This window comes from Canis lupus, chromosome 16 (assembly GCF_003254725.2).
Source record: "Canis lupus dingo isolate Sandy chromosome 16, ASM325472v2, whole genome shotgun sequence".
NCBI lineage: Eukaryota > Metazoa > Chordata > Mammalia > Carnivora > Canidae > Canis > Canis lupus.
The window spans coordinates 25,746,989-25,771,959 of record NC_064258.1 but is presented as its reverse complement, the minus strand read 5'-3'; the positions used below and the strand labels follow the sequence as shown (position 1 = coordinate 25,771,959).

The 24,971-nt window shown below is 36.6% G+C and overlaps 2 protein-coding genes across 9 annotated transcripts in view; both read right to left on the bottom strand.

Moving 5' to 3' along the window:
* The window catches only part of ZMAT4 (zinc finger matrin-type 4), a 356,108-nt gene that overhangs the window by 116,030 nt on the left and 215,107 nt on the right, over positions 1 to 24,971 (bottom strand). Inside the window, exon 6 of one of the 8 annotated variants that reach the window (XM_035699722.2) lies at positions 21,777 to 22,267. The exons of the other annotated variants lie outside the window; for them this stretch is intronic. Within the exon in view, the coding sequence (XP_035555615.1) occupies positions 22,176 to 22,267 (92 nt within the window). The 3' untranslated portion in view covers positions 21,777 to 22,175. Of the gene's footprint in view, positions 1 to 21,776; positions 22,268 to 24,971 lie in introns of those variants that run through there. 8 annotated transcript variants of the gene reach the window in all.
* On the bottom strand, positions 8,110 to 10,478 carry LOC112654194 (probable ATP-dependent RNA helicase DDX43). Its single transcript, XM_035700209.2, has one exon. The coding sequence runs from the start codon at positions 10,476 to 10,478 to the stop codon at positions 8,586 to 8,588; it is 1,893 nt and encodes a 630-aa protein (XP_035556102.1). The 3' UTR covers positions 8,110 to 8,585.

Genomic DNA, 24,971 nt, shown 5'->3' with positions numbered 1-24,971 from the left:
ATCATGACCTGAGCCAAAACCAAGAGTCAGATGCTTTAACTGACTGAGTCACCCAGGTGCCCCATCAAGTGAGAAGAAGTTTTAAAAACAAAAAGGAAAAATGACAAGCTAACATAAGTCCCTCCCTTACTCTGACTTCTTTTCTTTTCCTGTACTTATCTTAATATTGGTAGAAAACCTTACAGAGGATGTGAAAGCTAGGAAGGTGGCTCAGTAGAATCCAAATTGTGCAGACATTAAGTGATGTGTGAAGAGACACAGTTATGAAACCCTCCAACAATCACTCCACCTTGATTGCAGGGAGGAAGAATCATTATCCTAAGAGTTGCTTCTTTTTTGTATGGTTCTTATCACAAAGATAGAACAATCAGGGACTGCTAATAAACAACTAACAAAAAGTATTTTTTAAATTTATTTATTTTAGAGAGAGAGAGAGAGAGAATGCAAACAGGGGGAGGGGGCAGAGGGAGACAGAGTCTCAAGCAGACTCCCCACTGAGTGCAGAGCCCTGCTTGGGGCTCAATCTCATGACCCTGAGATCGTGACCTGAACCAAAATCAAGAATTAAATGCTTAACTGACTGAGCCACCCAAGTGCCCCATAAAAAGCATTTTTTGATATCTTGGCTTGGTATGTTGCCAAGTAATTTTGAAGAAATATCAAAGGCTTTTCTTGGTAGTTCTAGGGAGTTCTTGCTTGGAAGAATTTTTTTAAAAAGAAGCCTTTGTTAGCTTAATTCACTTTAAAAAAAAAGGCAGAATATATCACAGCAGCAAAAACAAAGCAGAAGACACATGACTTGCGCTGTTGGGGATTTACCCCAAAGATACAAATGCAATGAAACGCCGGGACACCTGCACCCCGATGTTTATAGCAGCAATGGCCACGATAGCCAAACTGTGGAAGGAGCCTTGGTGTCCAACGAAAGATGAATGGATAAAGAAGATGTGGTTTATGTATACAATGGAATATTACTCAGCTATTAGAAATGACAAATACCCACCATTTGCTTCAACGTGGATGGAACTGGAGGGTATTATGCTGAGTGAAGTAAGTCAGTCGGAGAAGGACAAACATTATATGTTCTCATTCATTTGGGGAATATAAATAATAGTGAAAGGGAATATAAGGGAAGGGAGAAGAAATGTGTGGGGAATATCAGAAAGGGAGACAGAACGTAAAGACTGCTAACTCTGGGAAACGAACTAGGGGTGGTAGAAGGGGAGGAGGGCGGGGGGTGGGAGTGAATGGGTGACGGGCACTGGGTGTTATTCTGTATGTTAGTAAATTGAACACCAATAAAAAATAAATTAAAAAAAAAAAGACACATGACTTGCTTAAGAATTCATAAACTTTTCTTTTTTTTTCATAAACTTTTCAAATCAAACTTTTTAAATATTTAAGAGAATGGCTAATGTTAACTCAATCCCAATAAGAACCATTCTGTAAATGTGTTAAATATTTCCAATAGTTCTGGAGCTTTATATCTAGGGGGCAGACAAAATCATCTACTTGAGAAAAGTATAGCAAAGATTAGTAATGGGCAAAATTGACATAAAGCCCCTTCAAAAGAAAAGATATGGCTGAGGCTTTGATGTCACAATATAATGGAAAAGAAATCAAACTTTAAGTAGAAAATCATGTACATTTATTTGGCTTAGGTTACTTATCAAATCTTGTTAGGGAAATAGGAATGTAGTAAAAGCTCAGAAATGTGTACATACTTTAAACTTCCTGATAATTTGCACCGAAATGAATTATTAAAAAAAAAAAAAAAGGCAGTGTTAGCAACCTGATTCTTTTTTTTTTTTTTTTTTTTTTTTTTTTTGTCAAAATGACTTCACAGGGCACCTGAGTGGTTTAGTCAGTTGAGCTTCTTGTTCTTGATTTCAGCTCAGGTCATGATCTCAGGGTTGTAAGACCCAGCCCCACATGAGGCTCCATGCTCAGAGTGGTGTGGAGTTTGCTCATCTCTCTATACCCCTGTCCCTCCCTGCCCAGCTTGTGTACTCTCCCCTTCTCTTTCTAAATAAGTAAATAAATAAATCTTTTAAAAAAATGACTGTAAATTTTGGGATAATAGGGAGCTCAAGCCTGATGTAAAATAGCGGTGAACCCATTTTCTTCTTCTAAAATAGTCCTTTATTCTTTTATTGAAATTAAAACTATTAAATATGTTTTGGCCTGAAGGAGTAGGCATGACATTAAGTTAACCAAATTTAGCAAATAAAAATATAGGATACTTGGTTAAATTTGAATTTTGGGTAAACAAAAAATGATTTTTTAGTGTAAAGATGTCCCAGATATTACATACTTGCATATTTATATTAAAATCCTATTTGGTTATCTGAAATTCAGATTTAACTGACCAGCCTATATTTTATCTGACAACCCTAGTAGCTATAAAAAAAATCATACCTGTACTATATGGCTCACTATTCTAACACATGAGCATTAAATAATATAGAGTATTGATAAAATGATTATCTTAGGTTATCAAAGATAAAGTGTAGGAGAAAAAATTAAACAGCCATCCTAATTAGCATGGCCAAGAGGGACAGTACATATACACAATCAACATGGCTTCTAGGAGACCAAAGAAACCAAACCCTTTAGTGTATTCTGCTGTTCTATCTTCCTTACTTAACCACACAGAGTATATCCTTTGAAGACAAACATATCCAGTTAACTCCATTTAATACCAAGGTGAAAGATTTTCCTTCCAAACCTGGGATGCAAGCATGTTCTCCTTTATGTGAAAAACCTGGTAAAGTTTGGCAGCTTTAGGCTCTCCCCTGGAAAAGCTATCTGTTACAGGAGGGTTATTAATATTCTCTCCATTCCCCCTCTAAGGGAGATCTAAGTTAAAAGGAGAGGATTGAAGGCAATGTCTATAATATACTATCAGATTTAGAGGAAGAGCATTGCTGTGCATATGTACAGAAGTAGAGATCATTTCCATTCGGGTAGCTCTGGAAACCTCACATTCAAGCCATATTTCCTGAGAGCAAAGTGATTGTCCTAGCTTCCCAAAGAAAAATATTTAAAAGATACCAAAGTTTTCCATGGGTATAAAAGGATGTGGGTGAGCAATGCCAAACTTATCTGTTCTTGTGTGAGAGTCTGAGAGTGTGTAACTGTCAGGATGAAAGTAGAAATTTTGGAACTTGTTTGGTAATACCTTTGAGACCAGGCTCTATTCTGAGCCATGAGGTGCAGGTGTAAATTTCTTGGCAGCTTTAGAATTCCTGTTCATCTCTCCATGGCTGGTTTCCCAGTCTGTTTAACCAAGCACATGCCCACACACTAGATTAGAACTGATCTCAAGCAGCCCAGAAGCTGCACTCGGCCTTCTGTTTGCATTTAGAAATGAATAACAAGGAAGCCAGAAATTCTGCTAGAAATTATGAGTAACAATAGATTGGTTGCAATAACTGTTCACATCTTCCCATTATGAAGATGTCTCACGTACTGAGGGATACTCTACCTACAAACATTCATATACATTTAATACTTGACAAATCTTTGGAAATACATCAGCGACTACTATATTGCTGAGACCAGCCTGACAGAAAATACCCCATGAGACACTTATTGATTCGCTAAACAAATGCTTCTTTAGTGTATATCAAGTGCTAAACATTTGGTTATGTTACTAATACAGTGATGAATCAAATGTACAAAGTCCCTGCCATCACAGAGCTTTCTGTCTGGAGGGAAGAGACACGTGAAAAGGTGACTGTCAAACACTGTGATGAGGCTGTGACAAGAAACCAATACCTTGGTTTTCCCTGAGGGAGAATGCAGGAAGGGAGCACCGCCAGGAGAAAGTGTCCTAGAAGATCTAGAAGATGATCATCTAAAGAGAGATCTTGAAGTTGAGGAGGAATCTATCTGAGGAGAGGGGTGTGTGCATGTGTGTGTGTGTGTGTGTGTGTGTGTGTGTGTTGGCAAAAAAAGAGGAGTAAGGGCAGTGTTCCCAGAATGAAACTATGCAAGGCTTATAAGGAACTAAAATTATTTCAGTATGGATGCAGTGTAAACCGAGGCTGAGAGTTTTTAGAGGTGAAGTTGGAGAGGAAAATAGCAACCAGATCCCAAAATCCTTTCCAACAATATTAAGTTTAAACTTTCTCCTGAGGGCAATGCTGAGCTTATGAAGGTTTTTAAGCAGTATAATGGCATAACGAGGTTTGCATTTTATAAAAATCCTCTGGCTGCCAAATGGGAAATAGATTGAAGAGAGAGACACTTTAAGAGACTCTTATAGTAGAGGAATGATGAACTAAAGGGCCTAAGTGGAAATTGCAAAAAAAAAGAAAAGAGAAAGAAAAAAGAAAAAAAAAAACAAAACATTTGAGAGAAAGAATTTGACTATATAGAGTAATGGAAGAAATAAAAGTAAGCAGGAAATCTAGCACCAGATCTTAGTTTCTAGTATCTTTCTCTTAAAATAAATAAATAAATAAATAAATAAATAAATAAATAAATAAATAAAGCCAGAACACTTTCCAGAAAATGCTGATTCTAGGACCAGGGCAGTAAATTTCAAAAATGAGACTTAAGTATCTTGTTATGCCAGAAAGTAAGAAAGTGCAAACAAAATAAAACAAACAAATAAACAAAAATCCCAATAAATTAAATCCAATAAAATTCCCAGCAATATGTGAATACATCAAAGAGACACAGGAGCTAACTAAAAGAGCCCTTAATGGTAAAATCTAGAACAATCTGAGCAACAAATAGAGTAGAACTGGCTTATAATCAAAAGTATAAAAATAAATGTATCATGAGTTTATAAATAAGTGATATAAATAAATGATTGGATAAATAAATGAGAAAAAGAGACAAATCTCTCATGCAGAAGAATTCTAATTAATTTATGTAGATACTCCTTTCTCACAGAGGTGGGGGATAATTCCTCACTCCTCAAATGTGAGCTGTGCATAGAGACATCCTTCCAAAGAGTTCAGTATGACCAACATCATGAGGCAGTTATCAAGGTTAACATCAACAATTATAAGTCATATTGATAATATGTATACTTAATATGATGTGATAAGAATGGCACTTTACTACCATAGCCTTTTCCTCAAAAACCCTGGGTGTCTGGTTGGCTCAGTGGTTGAGCATCTGCCTTTGGCTCAAGTCATAATCCCAGGGTCCTGGGATTGAGTCCCACATCAAGCACTTGGGGGAGCCTACTTCACCCTCTGCCTATGTCTCTGCTTCGCTCTGTGTCTCTCATGAATAAATAAATAAAAAAATCTAAAAAAAAAAAAAGACAGGAAGTTTAGTTCCATTGTAGTAAGGGTCTTTACCTGGTTAAATATCTGTACAAATGGAGAAAAAATAAATAGGAGAGAAATTTTATGGTCAAGACATATTCTTGCTTGTGGAAAAGAATTCTCTTTAGCCCAGGGGATGGGCCATGAATAGCCTTAAGTTAAAGGTATAGAGAAAATTCCTGATTGAGACATAATTGGGATGCTTCAAGTGTGGCAGTAAGAGACTTCTAGTACAGGTAGAGATGTTCATGCAAGGAAAGTGAGCTAAGTACAGCTCAGTGACAGCTCAAGAGGTGCATAGTTTCCATATGAAACAAAATATGTTAAAGTTAAAATTTCCTTTGAACACCCTTACATCATCCATAAAGTACAGTATACATAGTTGTATGATCACAGCCATCTGGAGTAATATGTACATAGTAATGTAACAGAAATAAAACAGGGTATTTTGCAGTGATAAAACACATATTTTACCAAAGAATCATAATTTTCATTCTGTGAGCTATTCACACTGTCATAGATAAACATCCCCTCTGGAATAATTTACACAAAGAGGATTTCTCCATTTTAAGCCAATATTGTTTAGGTCTTCACTGGTTTAGTTGAGTCTCAGATTTTGTCCACTCTGAAAATGTCTTTTGATCCATTTATATTTAATGTAACTATTAAGATGGTCAGATTTGGGGTCCATTTTTACTACTTGTTTTCTTTTCTTTTTTTTTTAATTTTATTTATTTATGATATTCACAGAGAGAGAGAGAGAGAGAGAGAAGCAGAGACATAGGCAGAGGGAGAAGCAGGCTCCATGCACCGGGAGCCCGACGTGGGATTCGATCCCGGGTCTCCAGAATCGCGCCCTGGGCCAAAGGCAGGCACCAAACTGCTGCGCCACCCAGGGATCCCTACTACTTGTTTTCTATTCATCTCATGTACTTTGTATTTTCTTGTTTCTCCTTTCATGTGTTTTTTTTTAGAATATCATTTTAATATATCTATTATCTTTTAACTATACCTCTTTGTATTTTTTTGTGGTTTCACTAATGATTGTTTTACACATACTTTAATTTGTTATTCTATTTAGAAATAATATTGTATCATTTCATATAAAGTGTTAGAACCTTACATTTCTGTTCTTTATGCTAGAGTTGTCAATTTTGTTCAGTCTAAATATGGTATAGAGATAAAGAAGAACATTTTATAATAACATAGATAAACTATCAATAATATATAACAATTATATATGCACCTAACAACAGGGCCTCAAAAGTACTTGAAACAAAAACTGATAGAGTTTTAAGAAGAACAGACAATTCGACTGTAATAATTGGAGATGTCAATATCCCACTTTCAATATATATAGAACAACTAGGCAAAAGATCAAGAAGGAAATTGAACACTTGAACAACACAGTAAATGAAGTAGACCTAAGAGACATTTACAGAACACTTAGCTCATCAACAACAGAATACCTATTCTTCTCAAGGGCAAATGGACCCTTCTCTAGCACAGACCATATGTTGGCCCATAGAACATGTGTCAATAAATTTGAAAGGACTGAAATCACGCTGAATATATCCTCCTACCATCATGGAATAAAATTAGAAATCAGTAACAGAAAGAGCTTTGAGAAATTCATTAATATATATAAAAATTAAATCACATATTCAAATAACCAGTAGCTGAAAGAAGAAATCAAAATAGACAACAGGATATACACTGAGATGAATGGAATGAAAACAATATATCAAAACTTATGGGATACAGCAAAAGCAACACTCAGAAATTTATAGCTGTAAATACATGCATTAAAAAAACACGATAAAGGGGTGCCTGGGTGGCACAGTCAGTTAAGAATCCAACTCTTAATTTTGGGTCAGGTCACGATCCTAGTATTATGAGATTGAGTCTCGTGTCAGTCTCCACACTGGGCATGGAGCCTGCTTAAGATTCCCTCTCTTCCTCTTCCCCTGCCCCCATCCCCCTAAAAAAACAAACAAGCAACAACATCAAAAAATAAAAACCCATAATAAAGATCTGAAATCAATAACCTAACTTCCCATCTTAAGAAACTAGAAAAAGAGCAAAATAACCCCCTCAGAAGCAGAAGGGAGTAAATGAGTAAATAATAAACATTAGAGTAGAAATATTGACATAGAGAAAAAATTAAAGAAAATCAACAAAACTAAAAATTGATTCATAGAAAAGATCAACAAAATTAATAAACCTTTAGCTAGATTGACACCCGAGAGAGAGAGAGAGAGAGAGAGAGAGAGCACTCACAAATCACTAAAATCAAGAATAAAAGTGAGAACATCACTAATTATCTTACAGAAATAAAAAGGATCATAAGTGAATCCTATGGACAAGTGTGTGCTAACAAATAAGACAACCTAATGAAATTAAATAAATTCTTAGAAAAAATATACAAAAATAGGTTTAAAAAGTAGAATATATGAATAGACCTGTATAAAATAAAGATCAAATTAGTAATCAAACTTTCCACACAAAGACAAGTCTAGGACTAGATGGCTTCAATGGCAAATTCCACTAACTGTTTAAGAATTAGTATGAATCCTTCACAAACTCTTCCTAAAAATAAAAAAAGCGAAATACTTCCTAATTTACTCTATGAGTACATGAATAATGGACTGGTATGAGATGATACCAAATGATCCAAACATAGCCCCTGTATATTGTCTCTACATTGTTTCCTTCTTCACAGTAGGCTAACATTTATTAACTCAAAGCCCACTGACACAAACTCAAACTCTTACACATCTAATTGTTTTTTTTTTTCTCATGAAATCCTTTTATTGTTTCATTTAGGAGGTGAAATGTAATCCCTTAAGAAAAGTACACCCCAAAAAATACTGTAAACAAAATGAAAGGATTCATTTTCATAAGACAGATCAGCTTATCTTTTTATCATATAAAAAAATTCGTTACCAGTATCTTTTCCACTGCATTGACATCAGAACAGGCTAAACTCTTTAAAGACTGACCTTAATACAACATTATGGAAGATTTACTTTTTAAATAAGGATAATTAAGTGAAATATAATGCTACTTTCCTTAATATCCATGAAAAAAAATTTAACTCATGTTTAAACGCTTTTGATTTTATTAAAGAAAGTATAAAATGTCAAATTCTATTTTTAAACACTTATTCTTTTACGAATCCATTGTCTCTTCATAGTGCCAGCCAGCATTTTTCCAGTATTTCTGGATATTCTAAATAGTGTAGCTCTAAAAAAATCTTGATATCTTTGAATAGGCTGGCACCACTTTTCAAGGAGACTAATAAAACTTCTTGGGTTTTCCTTGGGGTTTCCCCAACTTTCTTTCCGTTTCTTTTCTTAGTCTATGTGCCTCATACCTCTCGGCCATTGCCACAAGTTCCTCTGGGACGCTCTGATGTGCTATTTCCAGAATATTGATTAACTCGCCAGCAACTCTCCAGTCATTTCTGGTGAGGAGCGTAATAGATATCCCTGTCTTCCCTGCTCTTCCAGTACGCCCCACTCTGTGTACATATTCTTCGATGTTCCGGGGGAAATCGTAATTATAGACATGTGTGATATCGTTGACGTCGAGACCTCTTGATGCCAAATCGGTGGCAATCAATATTCTTACTTTACCTGTTTTAAAGTTTTCTAATGCTCTCTCTCGGTCACACTGCTCTCGATTGCCATGAAGAGATTCTACTGATACATGTTGCAGAATCAGGTCACTTGATAAATGGTCAGCAATGGCTTTTCGGCTGACAAACACTATGACTTTGTCCTGAGAAGATATGCTTTCCAGAAAACGTTGGATATGAGAGCGTTTCTCCTCTTCCGTGGTGACAATTATATTCTGTTTTACAGTACTTACAGCAACTAAATCCAAAGTGCCAACATATACAATCATTGGTGCTTTCAAATATGACTGTGCAAGTCGACGGACAGCATATGGCCAGGTTGCACTTGTCATAATGGTTTGCCTATCTGGGCGCACATCTAACAAAATCTTCATTATCTGGGGTTCAAATCCCATATCTAGCATCTTGTCAGCTTCATCTAATACCAAGTAGGTTATACTTCTGAGGTTGACGAAGTTATTCATTTGTAGATCATTCAGCCTCCCAGGAGTTGCAATAATAATATCTACTCCTTTTTTCAGGTCTTGTATTTGTCCATTTCTATCTCCACCACCATATATACACACACTTTTAAGGCCTTTATACGAATACTTAGAACATTCAGCTTCTACCTGAAGCGCTAATTCCCTCGTGGGTGTGAGGACTAACATGCCGGGGCCGTTCCTTTTTTCTCTAATTACAGGCTGTAAGTCAAGATGGATGAATCCTGGCATTAAATAAGACAACGTCTTCCCCGTTCCGGTTTGAGCTACTCCAATGAGATCTATTCCTTGTAGAACTATTGGCCATGCCTGTGACTGGATTGGTGTTGGTTTTTGAAACCCTGCCCTTTTAAAGTTTTCCATAACTTCTGGATAATATTGAAAAGCATCCTCAAATTTACAAGTAGGATTGGGTATACGGCGCTTTTCGCCTTCTTTTAAGTCATCGCACATTATATTATTATTTTCTTTCCTCCATGAGTCTACTTGCTCTTGTGACATTGAACTTGTTGTTTCTGATTGCCTATAAAAGTTTTTCTTAATTGGAGGTAAGTCAATTCTGGATTTCGAATTGTAATTTTCTTGTTTTTTAACAAGATTATCTATCGCTGTTTTGGCCTTTGCTTGCATCACCTTGTTCCCAAAAATTCTGACCTCTGCTTCTGGATAAGCTTTTATTATCTGTATTTTCGTGTTTGTTGTAGTTTGGAGGTCTTTTATTTTGGACCCCCCACGACCGATCACAGCGCCGACCCATACATTCTTCAACCCAAAGCAGAGCGGCGGTTCCCGGGGACCGGCGGCCACAGGCTGCTGGAGGCCGGAGTTCTTCCAGACGCCGCCCCTGCCGCCCCTACTGGCCTCCCTACTTCTTCGATTCGGGTCCTCCACCGGCCTCCTCTCTGGAGCCCGGGACACTGCCGAGCTTCGCCGAGAAGCAACGACCCATGAGGAAGCGTTGGCGCCTGCTTCTTGTCTCGACGTGGTTCCGAAGGAAGATCCGGCGTGTCTGACGTTGCTCCAATCCGGGCCCGCACCTCTCCACCGTGCCGTCGTGCCTTTCCACATCTAATTGTTTTAAATAGAGCTCAAATAAACAGATTTTTAGGTACTTAGAGCCTGCCTGTTTTGCACACCCCAAGAAACTGCATCCCAAATCTGCTAGCCATAGATAAAATAAGTCTTGTAGCTATAAAATCCTAATTGAAGCCCTGCCAGTTTCAGAGCTCTTTGATTCAGAGATACTCTGCCAAACTGCCCAGAGACAGCACTTATATATGTAAGCCTCTTCACTAAACCTTTTTTTCCCTTAGTAGGTCCCTTAACCTTCTTTTTCTGGATAGTGAGCCCTGTGCTATAGCCTCTGAATGGTCTCATACTATGAGGGACTTTCCCAGCATGCAAATCTGCCAAAGCATCACTCAAATGAATATCCTATGAGCTACTGTCACCTAGTGGTCATATCTTTTTCCTTGATCGGTCCCCAAATTCCTCAATCTCTATCTCATCACAGACCTATTATATACTCTGACACAAAACCCAGACAAAATCATAAGAAAACTATGCCAAATATCCATTGTAATAAAAGTCCTCAAAAAAATACTGGCAACTGAATTCATAAAAATAAAAAAGATTATTCAGCATGACCAAGTGAAAATCATATCAGGAATTCAAGGTTGGTTCAACATATAAAAATCCATGAATATAGTTTATCATATAAGTAGAATAAAAGACTCAAATCAAATGATCATCTCAGTGGATGAATAAAAAGTGTTTGATATTCCCAACAGTCTTTCTTGATAAAAACACTCAACAAACTAGGAATAGAAAGGAAATTCCCTAACTTGAAAAAGAGCATCCATGAAAACCACACAACTAGCATCATACTCACTAGTGAACAACTAAATGTTTTCTCTGTATGACCAGGAATAAGAAAAGTATGTCCACTCTCACCACTTCTATCAACAATGCCCTGGAGGTTCTTGCCAGGGCTGTTGGAAAAGAAATTGAAATAAAATGCATCCATATTGGAAAAGAAGAGATAACACTATTTGCAGATGACTTGATTTTGTATATAGGAAATCCTAAGGAATATACACACTCACAAACTGCTAGTGCTAATAAATGAGTTTTATAAAGGTGTAAGGTCAGTATAAAAAGTTCACACAATTGTATGTCTATCCACTTGCAATGAACAATCCAAAAGTGAAATTAAGAAAATTCATTTACAGTTGCATGAAAAATAATACAATATTAAGAATAAGCTTAGCAAAATAGATGCAAGACTTATACACTGAATACTATAAAATATTGTTGAAAAAAATGTTTAAAAGACCTAAATAAAGGGAGAGTCATCTTGTGCTCATGGAAGACAATATTGTTAAGATGGCAATATTCCCCAAATTTATCTACAGATTCAACATAAGCACTATCAAGCTATAGATGTTATTTTTAAAGAAATTAATAAAGTGACCCTAAAACTCATATGGAAATGAAAGGGACCCAGAATAACCGAAATAAATTTTGAAGAAGAAAAGCAAAGTTGCAGCACTGATACTTCTTGATCTCAACGTCTACTATAATGCTACAGTAATCAAGATTGGGTGGTAATGGAATAAAGACAGACCTATAGATCAATGGAATAGAACTGGTAGCCCAAAAATAAACCCATACATTTATGATCAATTGATGTTCAGCATGGATGTAAGATAATTCAATAAGGAAATAGTCTTTTCAACAAATGCTGCAGGTACAACTGGATATTCACCTACAAAAGAAAGAAGTTGGACCCCTTCCTCAAAACATATACAAAGATTAACTCAAAATGGATCAAAGTCCTGAATGTAAGATGTAGAAGAAAATTAGGTGTAAATTTTTGTGACAATTAGATTAACCAGTGGCCTCTTAGGTAACATACCAAGAATACAAAAAACAAAAGAAATATAAACATAATCAAAATTAAAAATATTTGAGCTTCAAAGGATACTACTAAGAAACTGAAAAAATAACCCATGGATGGAAGAAAAAATGCAAATCATATGTCTGCTATAAGTCTAGTATTCAAACTATAAAAAACTAAAGGTAAAAAGACAACTCAATTAAAAACTTGACAAAGGACATGCATAGGTATTTTTCCAAGAACATACACAAATGTCCAATATGATAAGATGCTCATGTCATTAGCCCACTAGGATAGATGGGATTAAGAAGATGGATAATAATAAATGTTGAGAAGGATGTGAAGAAACTAGAATACCTAGACATTGCTGGTGGGAATATAAAATAGTGCAGCCACATTTGGAAAACAGGTATATAGTTTTTTAAAAAGTTAAACATAAGAGTTATCACATACCTTAGCAATTCCATTCCTAGGTATATAACCAAGAGAACTGAAAACATACATCTACACCAAAGCTTTTACATGAATGTTTAAATTAGTACTAATCATGATAGTCAAAATAGGAAACTATCCAAATGTCCATTAATTGATGAATGGATAAACAAAAGGTGATCCACACAATGGAATATTATTCAGCAATAAAAACAAATGATGTATTGGTACAATACAGGCTACAACATGGATTAGCCTTAAAAACAATATGCTAAGTGAAAAAAACAGACTCAAAAAGGCTCATATCATAGGATTCCATTTACATGAAATGTCCAGAATAGGCAAGTTCAGGGACAGAATGGGGAGCTGTGGTAGGGGAGAACATTGAATAACTGCTGAGATAGTACAGGGCCTTATGATGATGATGAAGCATTCTAAAATTGATGGTGTTCATGGTTGCACAAGTTTGTGAATATACTAAAAACCACCATATTTGATACTTTGAAATGGTGAATGATCTCTCTGTTGAATTACATCTCATTTTTTTACAACAGAGGCATAGGAAAGGATCATATGTATTTCAAAGAAATTAAAATAAAAGAAAGCCTGTTATGCTAATCTACATTCTTATCATGCCTAATGATTTTCATTCCTTCTTCAAGATCTGATTTTCCATCTGGCATTTCTGGATAACCTAAAGAAGCCTTTAGCACTTCTTGTGTGGATCTGCTGGCAACAAATTCTTTAGTTTTTGTTCATTTGAAAATGTCTTTACTACACCTTTATTTTTGAAGAATATTTTCACTAGTTGACAGGTTTGTTTATTTTTCTTACAGTACTTTGAAGAGTTTCATTGACTTCTGGATTTAACTTTTTTGTTTTAATGAGAAATCAGCTATAATTCGTATGGTTGTTGCTTTATTTGTAGTATGTAATTTTCCTTCCTCAAGATTTAATCTTTTGTTTTCAGCAGTTTGACTATGATATGCATGATTCTAGGTGTGGTTTTCTTTATATTTATCACTTTGTGAGTTTCCAAAATATTTAATTTGTGTCTTTCCATAAATTAGAATTTTTGACATTGTCACACACTGCTGTGATGTTTTTATTCTTTTTAAATTTTCTTTCTGATTTCTTTAGATCAGAAATTTCTCCTGATCTAACTTCAAGTTCACTGACTCTTTCATCAATCCAATTAGTTATAAACACAACCAGTGTTGTGGGGAGATAAACACATGCAAGAATTTTAAAATTCTGGATGTTTTTCATATCTAAATTTTTCACTTAGGTCTTGTTTCTATTACAGATTAGATTTTCTATTTCCCAACTCATTATGATTGTATTTTCTTCTATATCTCCAAGCATATCCATTAGCTAGATCATCTCAGTATTATCTCCATTTATTACATTTTCTTTTGAATATGGGTCATATTTTCCTATTTCTTCAGATGCATATATATTAATTTAGTACTATATCTGGACATTATGATTCATTGTATAAACTCTAGATTTTGTTATATTTCTCCAAAGAGTACTTATTTTTAAAGCAGACAGTGAACTTAGCTGAACTCATACTCCAACCTCTGTGTCTCTAGTGATGCATGTGTTGGGCAGAGGAGGCAGCAGATAAAATTTCTACTCAATCCTTTAGCCTTAGCTAGGCTGTTTGGAGTTGGCCTCATGGATGTGTTGCTTAGTATCAGGTCCAAGTTTAATCTGAGTATATAGATAAAATTTGAGCCATCCCCTCTGTGGCTTTCTCCTTTCTTTAATTTTCCTTCAACTTCCCGGTGGTATGCACCCCATTACTCTTTCCTCTGGTTCTTCAAGCTAGCAAGACTATGGGTTTTTAATCTGAGTTTTAGCTAACCAGCTGGTGCTGTGTGGGGTTAGCCCTGAGTTAAAGAGCTATTAAAATTAGGAAAACCACTCAATGTTGTTTTCTTCTTCCAAGTATTCATTTTCTTCAAGTTTCTGGTTGCTTTTGAATGTTCTTCATTGCCTTCAAGTAAATAATTTTAATATATTGACCAGAGTGTATAATTATTGGTAGAGATTGATCTGATAGGAATTATTCCACTATTATTAGAGTAGATCCCCATGATTAGGTGGCAACAATGGTCAATTCCATTCACATGGTAACCATACTTGGGAAAAGTGAGAGATGATTGAAACAATATATATGATTAGCAATCAAGTATGTATGTGTGGGTACATGTGTGTGTGTGCATGTATGTTGCAGAGGCCAATGACCACTGATTACACTGAAGAACTTTTATGTCTGAGAATTAAAATAGGAAAGTTATAGATGTGCACTTGAAATAGAGGGAGAGCTATGGAACAGAGACCAGATAAAGGGATGAGTAAAAAGATAAAGTCAGCATTGACTTTTGAGGATTAGCAACAGTTCCAAGTATGAGGAGAATAGCTTGAAGTACCTCCTCGGTTGGTCTGCAAGTCGAGATACAGTTTGTTCAGATTCAAGCTAAATAGAATTCAAAAGCTTTTTTGCTATGACCACATACCTGAATCAATCCTTACATTGCCCTTGAGCTGCAGAAGTCCATGGGTAGTCAAAATAATAGAGAGGGACAAAATAAAACTCTTTCTTATGGTCCCAAGGTAGGATCAATTCTTCATTAAAACTGAGCTTGGACCATCTAATATACCAAATCCAATTCTGGAGGTGAAACTATCCATATGTCTAGCACACAAACTCACAAGGAAGTGCTCCTCTGTGGTTCACACTGACCTAGATGGAAACTAAATGGAAGATAATGTGAGAAGAGATGCTGTGAATGACCCAGCCCAACGCCTTCATTTTATAGAGCGGAAACTGTGACCCATGGGGTGAAGCAATTCATCAAGTCCTCACAGCTACTTGGTAACAGGACTTGAGACTCACCTCCAGGGTTTCTGACTCTGTGTCCACTGCACTGAATCTTAATGATTCACCAGGATTTTGTGAAACCATGGCTTTCCCCTAAAGGACTCATATTGAGCAATACATGCCTCTCTTTCACGTGTAAAGGCAAAGGAAATCAAGACTTATTTACAAAACAACAATGCTTGATAACTCATTTCAAATTATTTAACAGTTTGCCAGCTGGTATCTGTGAAAAGCTATGCTACCACTTCACTGGTCCATTAGCTATTTCAGTAAATGTATCATTATTTGTCATACTTTGTAAAAATAGACTCCAAATTCAACTTATTGCATATTTTTGTTCATTATTCAGGTCTAAGAGCCCACTTAGCTAATGTAGGCATCATACACACCTTCCAAATAAAAGATCTGTTTTGGTAAATAACATTTCTATTGGCAGCACACCACCAGCTTCTATATTCCCAAAGAAGTATTTAATTTTATTGCTGTGTATTTTTAAGTTAAAGAGGTTTTTCCAAGATTTTAAGGGGAAATTTTTCCATTTCTTACAGTAAATACATATAAACCATTCGGGGATTTTAAACACAAGTTTTAAGTAACATTAGAATGCTTAAATTTCCTACTAGCAATGAAGTTTCCTGAAGGCAAGGTCCATGCCTTCTTCATTATTGCATCTCCAGCGTTGAACATGATGTCTATTACATAATAATCACCTAGTAAGTATTTGTTGAATGACTAATGGATGAATAAAGAAAGATAACTTTCTTCCAGGTGACTCCATTATAGAAAGCATCTACAGGATTGAATTTCTCCATTTTCATGTGGCAGCTTTGGTGCTGGGCATACAGCCAATCAAAGATTCCAGACACAATTTATCAGGATGCCTGCTGATTCCTTCCTCATCTCAACCTCAAATATAAAATCCCCATATTCTTGGGGAAATATTCACAAGAGATGATAATTGCCAGTAGCAGAATCCATTTGAAAAAGAGATTGAAAGTATAGAATGGACTATACTTTTGTCTGTTTCTTTCTTTCCCATATATCTATACATTTACATACAGAAGATACACGAAAACCTTCAAGTAGAAAGCTTTATGGTATTTCACTTGCCACAGGAATTACAATTCTATAGACTTCTTGAAAACAGAAGAATGTCCTCTTTCACATTCCAGGACAATGTCATCTTTATATTCCAGGGTTTATCACAATGCTTGTCACATGGTAAGTGCGGATTGAAAATTAGTAAAAATAAGGCAGTGAACAAAAACATCAGTAGATATGTTCTTCTTTGAATAAACCTGACATTTGTTTCATATACTCTAATATCAACTTACAATCAACTTTATAGAATCCCACCTACTGCAGAAAATTAGGTTTATCTGTAGTAGTTTTATTTTTATTTATTTTTTTAAAGAGTTTATTTATTTACTCATGAGAAACACAGAGAGAAGGCAGACGCAGAGGGAGAAGCAGGCTCCTCACAAGGAGCCCGATGTAGGACTCAATCCTGGGACTCCAGGATCACGCCCTGAGCTGAAGGCAGACGCTCAACCACTGAGCCACCCAGGCATCCCTATCTGTAGTAGTTTTAAAATAAAAGACACATATGACTGCTTTTCTGCATGGAGTTAAAGCTGTGATTTTAGAAACAAACAAAATGGTTTTCCTATTTGTTGAAGGACAGGTTTCTCCTGATTTTGCATCTTTTCACAAGCATCCCTTCTTTTGTCAAATGAATACCACTAACAAAGCCCATGGCTATTTAAGATCCTTCGTAACAGATACATCTTCTTAGAACTTTAGGAAAACATTGTGCTGAGCTCTTGCAAAATACTATCCTAGTTCTTGAGCTTACACTAAATAGTAGAGAATTTCAATCAATACTGAAGAAGGGTCTTAAGGTACCAAGAAAGAAAAATGACTTGGTTAGCAGCTTCACATGATACTGTCAGCTTCCTCAGTGTAACCCAAATTGGCAACTACAGAACAGTTAAGTGGCTTAGATTTTGGTAGGTGTGTTTTGATGTTGCTTTTGTCTTTTTCTTGGTCAATATCTCACAGCCAAGGACACTGGTTCCATGTATGAAATTTGAGGCTGTTTCTAATGTATTAGCCAACTCTGAAATGACAGCACCCTACAATCCATAAATGGAGGCAGAACGATTCCATTTTAAAAGCCAACCTCATCTTTTTAAAACCTAGTCAGTGATGATAAAGAGTTAGCCGAATTTCTCTAGACAGTATTGCATTTATTAGCTTCATTAATAACAATAATAGGCAAGAATCTGTCTTGGCTGAAGAAAGATTTGCCTACAGGATGTAAATAGACAACTGTGAATGTTTGACCACATTCCTTGTTGAATTTGAGATTGAGCAGAAATTTAAGTTATTATTCATATTACTCATTAAATTTATATTTTTCCCTATTAGTGTTCCCAAGGCCTTGCCAAGGTATCTTTCAGAATTCTAATGCCTCTGCTCCCTTGCACTTTGTTGAGGGGAAAAGTACGCTGACTGATACAGAGAAATATATCTTTCACTGTCCCACTTCTCCTCTGACCCTCCAGTCCTCTCAAAGCCTTCACATAGACTTCTATATTGATTCCATCTGGTTTTCTGTTCTCTTGAACCTCCCACAGTCATCCCCCTAAAAAACACACATGAGACCAGCCATTTGCCATTCCAAAAAAAAAAAAAAAAAAAAAGTCTGTGGCTGGCAAAAGAAGTACAGGTTTGCCTGACATTCAAGGCTATACATTATTTGGTTTTGAGCTGTCTTCCCAGCTTTGTCTCACTTATCCATCTAACCCCACTGAACTTGTTTGCTAATTATGCTCATACTTTTCCCATCTCTCTATGCCTTTCATCACACAGATCTCCTGGCTCTAGAGAACCTGGTCACCAGTTTTCATATGTATGATGCTAACTCCAAGTTGGAAGTAGTTTCTCCATGATTTTCAAATCCCAATGTATTGGGCTGGAGTAATTCCTAAGCTCTCATTTTTTTAAGATTTTATTTATTTATAATTCATGAGAGACACAGAGAGAGGCAGAGACATAGGCAGAGGGAGAAGCAGGCTCCCTGTGGGGAACTTGATGCAGGACTGGATCCCAGGACCCTGGGACCATGCCCTAAGCTGAAGCAGACGCTCAATCGTTGAACCACCCAGGCATCCACAAACTCTCATTTCTTTTCCATATTTTGTGTTATATTTATTTCCATGAAGGTATTATCTTGCTCTCTACCTCTTCTTCAGACTTTAAACCCTTTAAGATTTGGAGGAGTCAGACATTTCAATATTCTATATAACTTCAGTCACAAAGCCTGCAGATAAGAGATATCTAGTAACTGTGAATGAATAAATGAATGAGTGAATGAATGAATGAAAATGATCTCTTCTATATCACACTATTTTCCCACTTCAATAATATGACAGGAACACGAGCCATTTAAGCAGTTTAATTATCTAACCCAAAATGTGGGCTCTGAAGATCAGAGTAAGTCTATATGCAACAGCTGAGGTGTCAAAACACATTAAAAATAATAATGCAAAAATAACCAGGTGTAATCTAAGCTGAGTATTTTCTTCTGGCACCTCTTCCCCTACCATTCAATTTAGAATTGTGTTCTATAATTATCATATCTGCTTTAAGTTCCTATTTTCTGCTGATTCTTAACTAGATAAAATACATACAGCTTTCAGAGATTGAAAATATTAGTACAAGGAATGAACTAATGTTTTTGCTTTAATGTACTAAATATAATAAAAAGGCACCTTACTTGACATAGTAATTTTTTTATCAAGTATTCAGCACTGTGAAATATCCACCCATCAACTTGAGAGCCACAATTCTGACTGCACTTAGAAATTAGAAAATATGGTCTTTGATTAGTAGGATAAGACCATGCAAATCTGTAGACATTCATTAAGAACCTTCTATCAATAATATACTGCTTTGGATTCTGTCAGCGATGCAAAGAAGAATAAGAATTCTGAAGAAATTTTGACAAGACCAAAACTGGATTAAAAGTATCAGCACTGATAGCACCAAATGTTCAGAGCTGGGCTTCACATTTCAGAAGAAGGCTCTCACAGTATGTGGGATGTAGCATAGTAAGTTAAGAGTAAGTCATGGACATGCTCTGCCATGGGAGAGGCAGCTGTCAGAGGCTCTAAAGGGCCAATTGGGACCAAATTCTTTGAGCTCACATTCATATTTTTTTCTCATTTTATTCCCTTTACTTATATGCTTAGTGCTATGATTTTCCTTATTTAAATTGGCATAATTACTCACTGGATTAAATTAATAGGCTTCCAAAATACCTCCTTGTCTTTTGTCTAGTTCCCTAACCCACCCTCCTCACTGCTGTCTCTAGCAACTTCTTTCATAAAAACAAGTTTCCTGCCAGAAATCTTGAAATCACTCCCACAGCCTTCAGGGCTAAGTGAAAGTATTTAAATCTAATTATGATCTGACTCTTTCTCCAGCAACTTCTCCCATTAATCCCAAACCTGGCATTAAACTCCAGCCACATCATACAGTTCCTCAAGGGGATCCTGTTTCCCTTGCTACCATGCCTTTTCATGGCTCTGTCCTCAGACTGCAACTTCATCCCTCTCAGCTGCCCTGTATATCTTCCAGGTGTCTTTTTTTTTTTTTAAGATTTTATTTATTTATCCATGAAAGACATACAGAGAGAGAGAGAGGCAGAGACACAGGCAGAGGGAGAAGCAGGCTCCATGCAGGGAGCCTGATGTGGGACTCCATCCCAGGTCTCCAGGATCAGGCCCTGGGCTGAAGGCGGCACTAAACAGCTGAGCCACCCGGGCTGCTCTTCCAGGTGTCTTTCAAGGCCCACTTGACTCCACTGATCTGAAAGTCTGGCAGCTTCACTGCTCTATTCTCACTATTACCTTTACATTTCCATACTTAAACAGTCTGTCTCTTCTACTGGCTCAGTTAGACAAGGCTTTTTTTTTTTAATTTTTATTTATTTATGATAGTCACATAGAGAGAGAGAGAGAGAGAGAGAGAGAGGCAGAGACATAGGCAGAGGGAGAAGCAGGCTCCATGCACCGGGAGCCCGACGTGGGATTCGATCCCGGGTCTCCAGGATCGCGCCCTGGGCCAAAGGCAGGCGCTAAACCGCTGCGCCACCCAGGGATCCCTAGACAAGGCTTAATCAGTGGCCAGAATGCTCTAAAATGAACACTTCAGTGGGTACTTGTTAGACCTATTTTTCCCATGAATCAACTGCCCCTAATATCCCCGAATACACCTACTACATTCCTATTTAATACCCCTGCTATTCTGCAGTAGCCAATATGCTGTTCCTGAGTTTGTTTCCTCTTCAACTCAATGAGTGCCAAGTAATTGTCCTTCACAACACATACTACATAGTAGCACATTTTCTCTTCTCCAAAGCACTCACTTACAGCCAACACCATGAAGGAAACATAGGTCAGTTGTTCTTTCCTTCAAACACTAAAGGAACTCCAGGGTTTTTTGTTTTGTTTTGCTATTTCGTTTTTTTTAGCCCTGAAAAACATGAATGAGTGATGGATTTCTTACCAGAAAGTTTTGCTACCCTAAAAATCTGCTAGAAGCATGAGAAATGCAGCCTTGAACAAAGGAAGTATGATAAAGGGTGTATTCACAGGAATGACGGAAGCAAGACAGTGGGAAGAGAGGTAACCTAGAGTGGAAATGAAACCAGCCCTTCAGTAGAAAATGTGGATCATGTGAATTCACAAGTAAGATGAGCTGCAAACACCTATGTATACTTAGAATAAATCAAAACTCTCACAATGACCCATTAAAATCTGCACAATGTGATTCTGTCTAAACCCAATCTCACTTTTTATCCCTTATTAGCTTCAGGCACTCTGCCTACCTTTAATGCGATAGGCCCCTGAAATGTGCCAAGCCCCTTCTCCACACTGGGCTGTTTGTACTTGATAGTACCTCTGCAAAAAATGTGTAGGTGTTTCATGTCTGGATCCTCTCCCTCATTCAGGTCACAGTCTAAAATGTCAGCTTCCCTGTAAGGCTGTCACTAATCATCCCATTTAAAGGAACCTACCTCCTACTTCATTATTTATTATAACACCCCACTTTTCTCCCTTTAGCATTTGCCATAGGCTAAAAATATGCTTCTTTATTTTCTGTCTTCTTGCCAAGATAGAGGCCTTTTTCTCTCATTCATCATAGTATCGCCAACACTTTTTGCCTGGTATACAGCAGGAGTTCAATATCAGTGAATGATTAAAAAATGAATAAATGAATAAAGGAAGAATCAGAGAGGAAACCAAGCAATAACATGTAACAATCTTCCTGTTTCTAAAATCTTGATTGGAACTTCTGTTTCTATCAACTCACATGGAGATTGGGAGCCCACAATCAAGTTGTTAACGCCAATTAATTTGGTCCCCAAATCTTTTGAATCCTTCAAGTATATTGAATTGGCCAAACACAAAGGGAGTATGGTTGTTGGATGAAGAAACGATGGTTGTTGGATGATAGCAAACTTCAGATGGTATGGTTATGTCCTGTCTCTGCTGACCCCAGCCGTGACATCCATCAGGCCAGGCCCAGACCTTGGGCAGAGGAAGACAGAGTACTTTCTTGGTTCTCCTGAGGATAGGCAGAAATCTCTGTTAGATTTTAGTTAAAAGTAAATAAATAAAATAAAATCTTTGACTTGATATGTTGACTGCATATATTAATTTCACCCGTAGATGAGATGCTTTTCACTCTAAAATCTACAAGGCTATGAGAGAACAGTATTTATCACATAGGTCAGTTGTCCACTTGCTTTCTGACTGTGTTGGTTTTAGTATGTTGCCACATTCTCTAACAATCCTCTCCTCAAAGATGGAGTCTACTGCTCTACCAGTCCTTGAATATGGTCTAGTACTGACTTCTAACTAGTAGAATGTGAAGCAGGTAATGCTATGCAACCTTCAAGCACTCCACCCAATCTCTCTCAAATGTCTCATTCTGTGGGAAGCCGGCCACCATCACAGGAGCATGTAAAACAAATCCTGGGAAAGTACTGTGAGGAGAAAAACTGAGGCCTCTTGCCATTATATGAGTGAGTCACTTTTTCTTTCTTCTTTCTTTCATTCATATTTTCAAATTTTCCAGAATCACCCAGCCAAGCCACTCCCAAATTCTTCCACAGAAACAGATATTTAAAAATCTATTGTTTTTTTTTTTTTTTTTAAAGCTCTACACTTTGAGGTAATTTTTACATAGCAATACTTAGACTGGTTGCCTTTGAAAACTGTTCATTTTGGGGGCACCTGGGTGGCTTAGTAACTTAGTGTCTGCCTTTGGCTCAGGTGGTGATCCAAGGGTCCTACATTTGAGTACCGTATTGAGCTCCTAGCATCGAGCCTGCTTCTCCCTCTGCCTGTGTCTCTGCCTCTATCTCTGTCTCTCATGAGTCAATAAGTAAAATCTTAAAAAAAAAAAAAAAAAAACCTGTTCACTTTTCTTACCTAGAGCACCTTTCTTTCCACTGGAACAAACTTTCAAGCAGACTCAATGCCTGAGCCCCCCTGCACAGGTATCTTAGGTAACTGAAGATAGAGGGGTGATAAATGATGGAACTAAGCTGTCTACTCCCTGAGATATGACCAATGACCAAACTAAGGAAGTGTGACAAAATATGAGACAGAAAACACTGAAAGTCCACAGCAGAAATAACAAAGAGTAAAAATCTCTTACTCCGGTGTTCTGTTCATTTTGAGGTACATCTGCTTTCTGACTCATACTACTTTAATGATTTGAAGTCCTATATAAGCTTCTTGTATCCCTTGGAAATTAATCCCCATTCCTATTAGTAAAGGTAGAAACTGCCTTATAGAGAGAGTAATAAATTCCCCTCTGGGAATATGTTTTCTCTTCACAAAACTTTACTTCTCCATACCAGGTCCCTGTGAATAGTGAATATGATTTCTCTGCATTTCTATATTCACTCCTGTTGAGATGGAGTCATGAATGTGAGGAAAACTCCTTTATTAAAGCTATATAAGGCACTTTGTAAGTGATTCATTCCCAGAAAACTGAGAGTTGACTGTGCCCATTCTATACTATAGTTCAAGGCTAGCTATATGTATTTAAAAATATATTAAGTCCCCAAACTCAACTGTTTTTTTTAAAGAGTTAATTATTCAGAGTTCTATTTAGTCAATGATGAGTCACTAGAAATTGGTGTGCACACAATCAGGAGCTGTGGGTCTAGCCATAATTTAGAAGGGTAACAGTCACATCTTCCCTTCTCTGGGCCTCAGAATGCTGCTCCACAAGGGGGGAGGGAAGGGAGAAGGGAGGGAGGGAGGGAGGGAGGGAGGGAGGGAGGGAGGGAGGGAGGCAAAAGGAGTATAATTCAATGATGTTTGATGTCCTTTCCAACACTACCTGCTTATATGCTCAGAAACATTATCAAATTTTCAAAAGAGTTCTTTGCTCTGTGTCTACAGCTGAGAATTGCATCAGATTTCTAGTTTCTTCTGAAGCAACAAAATAACTGCATTTTCTACCCTACAATGTTTAAAAGAATAAATAATAAAGAGCTGCAAAATGTATATTCTATTTCCCCCTAACTTTAATTTCACATTTTATACTGTCACTATTTTTAAATAAGAAACTACCTAATATCTGTGTTTTATGATAGCAAGAAGAATTTAAACTATAAAAACCTCTGAAGTACGTTGTGATCATTGAATTTTATAATTTCATAATTCAATGACTTCCTTTGTTTCCTACATTATACTCCATCTTCAGAAAAAGGTGACTATTTTTCTTGTTAAATTAAAACTTGGAAGTAGAGACATCTGTTTTCTGGAACAAATAACACTAACATTGAATCACTAACCAGGTTATACATATTAATAACCATTTAGGCCAATCTCATTTAAAATTCTTTGCTAATCTACAAGAATAATTTTTAAAATTCGACTTCTCACTTGAACAAAGGAAGGCAAGAATGCTAACACAATTCTATGGAGTTTCCAATGACTAAATAATGTGACTACCAAAAACTACAAAAGGTACAATTTCTTGTGCTATTAAATTATATACCAATAATGGGTAGCAAGTTATGCATAGGTAACAGAATCAAAACCAATGTAGAAAAACCAGGTGCATTTTCCATATCAGTAATCAACACATAAAAATGAAATTCCAAATAAATAATCCACATTAGTATTAAAGAGCAAAAATAGTTGAAGAAATTTTTTTAAAATGTGAGAACCTTTACACTGAAAACTGCAAAATGTTGCTAACAGAACTTGAAAAAATCATAAATAAATAAATAAATAAATAAATAAAT

Coding starts and splice junctions, on each gene's coding strand:
- LOC112654194 (XM_035700209.2), bottom strand. CDS start 10,478: ATGTGGAAAGGCACGACGGCACGGTGGAGAGGTGCGGGCCCGGATTGG.